We start from the raw sequence: 6300 nt of genomic DNA on the forward strand, positions 1-6300 counted from the left end.
GTACGTTCTTGGAACGGGAAGAGTGGAAAATAATAGAGGAGTACGGAGCCACAGAAAGGCAATATCTGTCTGACATGTTATTCATTAGTTTTTCGTGTCATTAGAGATCAAGTAGAATGAAGCGTATAGTAAAACAGAACGCCGAGTCAAATTATTTATCCTTGCCAAGGCAAGACAATAATGATGATGTAGCTGAGATGGTTCCACATGATAACATATATTCCATAATCAATAAATGTCTTCACAGTTAAACCATGAAGGCAAGATTCAGATCTCTGAAAAAAAAAAGAAAAAGACAATAGATAGAAAATTTTGCAAACCAAGAACACGTTATGATCTGTTGACAAGCACAATGCATAAAGCCTGTCCATTGTCCATCCTATCACGCAACTTCATGACCAAACCCCTTCGATAAGCGGGGTGAATAAACAAAACATCTTTCATCGCGTGTATCGCCCAAGTGGCCAACTTCTTCCAATCTACCATAGTTTAAGAGATATGAGTAGATCTTCCGTCCTATTCGAAGGAAAACGACATCCATATTTGGATGAAATTCCAATATGCGAATATTTTGTGTTTCAGGGTTTCTATGTTTCTGCAACGTAGCTCTGATATCAATGCAATGCTTCAACACCCATTTGGCACGACAGCAGTCCTCGCGCATCCAGACCTTAATCTTATTCCTGCGTTGCAACATATAATGCAAATAACCCCCCGAGTGCCCAAGATGTTTTATCCCAACAGATTCAGGTAGCTTAATTCTGCGGCGAAACTTTCCCTCTGGATCAACTCTCAAGACTTTGTTCCGACCGGCTGTGACATAGAAAATTCCATTGAAGAAAGTAGCCTCTAGTTCGGGACTCCTTTTGGTGCCGGGGACTTTTGTCACCACCCACTTGTTTGTCTTAGACGAGAAGATCATAAACTCAAGAATCTCGCCGACATCACAGCACAAGATATGGTAGTGTCGGGAGATGTGAGGTTCGAAGCCCAAAGCTAGGAACGCGCGTAAATCATTTGTTTTAGGGACAACGACCCACTTTCTAGTGGCGGGATTGCAGACATAGTGGGATGCGGTCCCGCAGGTTTTTGAAACCCACGAGCGGCAGAGGAGCAGCCCATTGCAGGAGCTGATGACCGCTGTATTCCATAGTAAGAAACGGAGAGTGGTGTCAATGGCAAAATCATCATCATTGTTTGAGAGGCTAATATGTTGGATACCCCATCGAAGATCAGGGTATGCTCTACGGACATTGAAGATGAGGCCAGATACAGCACTTGGGAAAATATTTTGATAGCAGGGATCATTGGAGAGGGCGAGCCAGGACTTGGAGATGCATTGGAACCGGAAAAAGGACTTGGTCGGCAGGCGAGAAAGGATCTCCACCATCAGATCGTCCGTCAGTTTGGCAACGCAGCGAACCATCTTCTTCTTGCTGTGGAGAAACGAGACTTCTTCCGTCATCTCTTCCGATGGCATTCAGATTTGGATTCAAGGAAAGAAGGGCGGATTTCTTTAAAAGGATGCAGCTGTGTTGGGGAACGACGGGGGTTATTCCTTTGGTGCGAAGGAAGGACTCACATTCCTTCTCGCCCGCTATTTTTCCGTGGGCCTAGAATCTTTGGGCGGCGGCTCCATTTAATACAACTGAATCAGTCTGTTAAATGTTCCATAACTTAGTGGGAGATGTGAAAATTGAAGTCTATAAAATGATATCCGAATGATTTTGGGCGGATATGAGAACTAAACTAAACTTGATTGGATAATTTTGATTTGGATCTTGGTATATGATGGTTTGTTTTGGGCTCTCAGAAAAGATTGAGAAGGATATGGTAAGAACTGGATAAGAAAGATATAGCACCAAATTTTCACACTGAGATGTCTTGTACCGATATAGAAAACTGATTATGTTAGAATTGAATTAGAAAGATATAATTAGATTTTCCCATAGAACCAGTGAAAGGTAAGAACCGAATGGGAAAGGTGATAATGCCAAAAATTTAATTGGAAAAATATGGTCGTCTAAATTTTTTAATTTATAAGAGTAATTATGGTAAGAATTGAATTAGATAGAAATAAACTAAATTTTTTTCTCAAAGAATCAGTGATTCCGGTGAGAGCCAAATGGTAGAGGTGATTGTGCCCATAATTTAACCGGAATACTCTTTCAACGGCTGACCAGTGACATAGATTTGGATTTTGAGTATATCTATTTCATCTCCTTGCCAAAAGATGGTCTAGAATCAGCAGGCTCAATGGCAGAGATCAAACCAAAGGTAGTGACCAACATTTTATTTGGCTTTGCCGTCTTGTAAAGAAAGAATTACTAAATTTCTCGGGTTTAATTGCACTACGATCATCAAAAGAAGCCATTGATGAAGTTTTGGTTGTTTAATTGGTTCTACAAACATAAGTTTCTAGGAGTTTAGCCTTATATGTTTTAATAGTTAATTACTGGTTTGCAATAGTATTGATAGAGGGGGAAAATAGATCATCCTTCTCAGGATGGGAGGCCACCCCATTCCAACCAAGCAGACCTCGGTCCCGCTGCAAGCCAGTCCGATCTCGGACCTCGCCGAAGGCCCAGCCAACCTCGGTCGGATCTCTCCGCTGCTACGACCTGCAGCAACCTTTTCTAGGGCTCATAAGGACGTCTTCGGCTCCAAGCTCGGGGCACCCTATGCGACGACGCGGCCCGGCCTGAGCTCAAGGCGACCTATGCGAAGATGCGCCCCGGCCCGAGCTCGGGGCGCCCTGCTGAGCAGACTTCAGAGCCGAGGAGGCTAGGCCGACCTCAGAGTGCACCGAGCCGACCTTACCAAACATACATCGCGGCCCCTAGGCCGTCCCGACCTTAGTGCTCACCAAGCTGACTTTGCCGAGTATATGCAACGGCCTCCAAGCGAGCCCGACCTCACCTGCGGCCGTATCCATGCACACACCCACCCATGTGCCTATGCCTGCATACATGGCTATACATTACAACCTCACCGCACCATGCTTTACTTGCTTGCCACTCCACGACATATCGACCAGGGGCCATACCCTGCCGCCTCTGTCAACGCCATGCCGTTCACAAGAACGGCCTACACCGTGTATCTCCAGCAAGCCCTGGCTGCATGCCCCCTGGCTAGATGCCATTTTTTCTCATGATGAGGACGGGCCATACCTCCGCTATCTGGGCACCTCTGTTGATGGAGACATCATAGCTATTCATCTAGACGATTGCGCTATCAGACACTCGCGTTCGCACCGGAGATTGACTTCATTGTGGCTGAGAGATGATCCTGAGCCACCAAATTGGGTCCATTTGAGTCTGAGTTACTTTTATTTTATTTTATTGCATTATATGCTTTTGTCATAGTCAAGTCAATTTGGTCAGTTGTTTTATTATTAATCAAGTCAATTGAGTCAAGTAATTAGATCGAGTGATTAGATCGATTTTGCTATGTAATCAATCGGATGACTTAGTCAACTGATTGAGGGTCCAATTTTGATATATCGTCAATTGATGGATCTAATGTAAGGCCTATATAAAGTCCACTCCTCTCATGTATGAGGCAGTTGAATGATTGAATAAACCCTAGCCTCCTTTATTCTTCTTCTTCCTCCTCTCTTTCTCTTCTTCTCTTCTTCTTTCTCCTCCTCTCTTTCTCTTCTTCTTCCTCTTTCTCTCGTTCTCTTTAGTGGTCTGCCTTCAGCTTGGTATCAGAGCTTCGGCTTTGCCTCTATTGTCAAAGCTCCAGGATCCTGTTTATGGACGGACTACCTTCGATACCTTTTCTATGTCAGCCACACGAGTTTTTCATTGAATCTATTGCACCGCGAACCACGGAACGCATTGAAACACTACTTACAGTGCGCAGTGCAAAGAGGAAGGGAAGCTGGATTTCCCTTCTCTCTTCTCTGTCCCTCGGTGCTCACCAGAAAGAGGGGTCCATTTCTCCCTCTCGGTTTTCATCAGAACAGAAGGGGCAGGCCCCCATCACTAGATCCTTCCCACCCCTGTCACACCCGTAGCCACCCTCACCCTCGCTCGCCGCCAACAGCACCACGCTGCCACCGCCGGCTCGACTGCACTGCCCAATAGCCCACTATGGAGAACCGGAAAAGTCCTGCTCTCCCCACGTCCATGCGAGTCCACATCCAAAGCAGGCCCCACCGGTGATGTGTCACCAAAAGCTGCTGCCCGTCGCCGCCGACCACAGAGCCGCGACCGCGATCTCTGACCCCCCCCCCCCCCGGCCGATCTGCAACCGCCGCCCTCCCCTCCCCTCCACAGCCACCGTGAGGGTAGGCAAACCCTCCCGAAACTGGCAGGAGGTTGGGATCAAGTTAACGGGTAAGTGCCAAACCCATTAACCCACAACCCCCTAACCCGAATCTAACTAAGTTACCTAAAAAAAACTTGTTATCTTCTTCCTCCGCAGCTGACCACTTCACCGCCTCCGCTCGCCGCGCCGCGCTGCCGTCACCTTCGCCCGAGCCCTACGACCGCCCCTCCCCGCCCCTCCCAGCCGCCGAAGAGCCGCCGCCAAGCCGTCCGCCTCTGCCATCGCCTCCTTCCGCCTCGGCTCCACCGCGCCGCCCAAACCCCAATGTCGTGCCCCTTCCTCCTCCATCCTCAGCCAATCTCCCCCGTTCACCACCCCTTCCGCCACCCATCTCCTCCCCTCTTCATCTCCACAGGGGCGCCAAAACCCTTTGCCATCGGGTTTCCCCCTCCCCCATTTCTCTTCCCAAACCCCCAACTCACTCCCATCGGGCCATCAGGCCCCCCCTTCACTCTCGTCTTCCCCCCTCCCCTCATATGTCATGGGCCTGCCCCATCTTTTCGTAGCAGGCCCACCCCATCCCCCACCTTTTTTTTACTCAGGCCCGCAAATAACAGGCCCATCAACCCCTTCTACTCAATTGGGCCCTGTCATCAGGGCCCTTAAAAAAAAATTTAGGACCAACAAGTTGATGAGATCAGAATCGCCAAGCTGCTATGATTATACCCTATTTGCGCCAATTGACAAGTCTGCTTGCTGCGACCGCGTCCTGATCATCGCCCCAACCCTCGAGCACACCATTCTGATCGACTGCTTCACGACAGGTAACAAGGTTTCTACTTTTTCTAGTTTGTTCATTTAATTATGTTCTAGTTCTCTTGCATGATCATCATATTCTTGAAAACTTACATTTTTGTCAAACTCATAACATTGAACCTTTTACTTCCAAACCCATCCTGTTGCCCAGATAGACAACCCAAGAGAGGGGGGGGGGGGTGAATTGGGTTTTAAAATAATTTGGCTATTAAAACTTTTGTGGATAACTAATTAATGCTTTTGCGAGATGATTAATTAGTTTCTATGTGCGGTGAATGAAATGCGAGAGATAGAGAGAGACAAACAATCACAAACACAATGTTTTATAGTGGTTCGGAGCTAACCCTTGCTCCTACGTCCACTCCCCAATTCTCACTTGGGAATTCACTATAACCCCTTGGATTACAGCCGGTTATTTTCCAAGCTCACAACCAAACTTGTTGTTTTACGAGCTCACAACGAACTCGGTCGGTTTTTCCAGGCTCACCGACTAGAACCAACCCGATTGTTTTCCCGGAATCACAATCGAACCCTTACACGTTGGTTTTACACTCGGCTCACCAACCAACCTCAATACCCTTGATTCAATCCCCCGATTGAACCAAGCAAAGACAAGATGGAAGTAAAAAAGAGTAACAGAAAAACAGAGCTTCTCAAAAGCAGATAAATAACAATATAAACAAAAGAGAAGTTAGAAGCCCTCAAACACGTTTGAGTTGGAGTAGAGTAGGGCTTCTTGAACTTCGGGTCTCCTCTTGAATGTCTGGTCGACTTGAATGCAGGAGGAGATCTCTTTCAATGTTGGAAAGAAGTAGGTGGATGCAGTTAATGTTGCTCTTCCCTCTTTTTCGTTGAAAAACAGGTTGCAGAGATTGAAAGCTTGATTACTTTGAGTGGAATAGTTGTTCTCTGCCTTGCTACAGTCTTCTGTGGCTATTTAAGCCATCCCCCACGAAAACTAACCGTTAGAAACCTTTTTCTGCCCGTTCTGCACACTCTGCACATATGTCCGTTGGTGGGTTGGAGTCGACTCGCGCGATCAGGAGTCGACTCGGCTGTAGCGGGAGTCGACTCATGCTTTTCTGGAGTCGACTCGGCAACTGTTCCGGATTTGAATTAAAGTCGCCTCTTCGACTGGGAGTCGACTCGACTTGACCCGGAGTCGACTCGCCAACTTCTGGAGCTGACTTGGCATTTTCGGAGTCGGCT

General features: G+C 47.2%; 1 protein-coding gene across 1 annotated transcript; it reads right to left on the reverse strand.

Annotated features, from left to right (window-relative positions):
- Window positions 1–287: 287 nt before the first annotated feature.
- On the reverse strand, window positions 288–1627 carry LOC103695801 (F-box protein At5g49610-like). Its single transcript, XM_008777217.2, has one exon. It carries the CDS (start codon window positions 1478–1480, stop codon window positions 383–385), a length of 1098 nt encoding a protein of 365 aa, XP_008775439.2. The 5' UTR covers window positions 1481–1627; the 3' UTR covers window positions 288–382.
- Window positions 1628–6300: the final 4673 nt, after the last annotated feature.

The sequence above is a fragment of the Phoenix dactylifera genome, unplaced genomic scaffold (assembly GCF_009389715.1).
Source record: "Phoenix dactylifera cultivar Barhee BC4 unplaced genomic scaffold, palm_55x_up_171113_PBpolish2nd_filt_p 000125F, whole genome shotgun sequence".
NCBI lineage: Eukaryota > Viridiplantae > Streptophyta > Magnoliopsida > Arecales > Arecaceae > Phoenix > Phoenix dactylifera.

Coding starts and splice junctions, on each gene's coding strand:
- LOC103695801 (XM_008777217.2), bottom strand. CDS start 1,480: ATGCCATCGGAAGAGATGACGGAAGAAGTCTCGTTTCTCCACAGCAAG.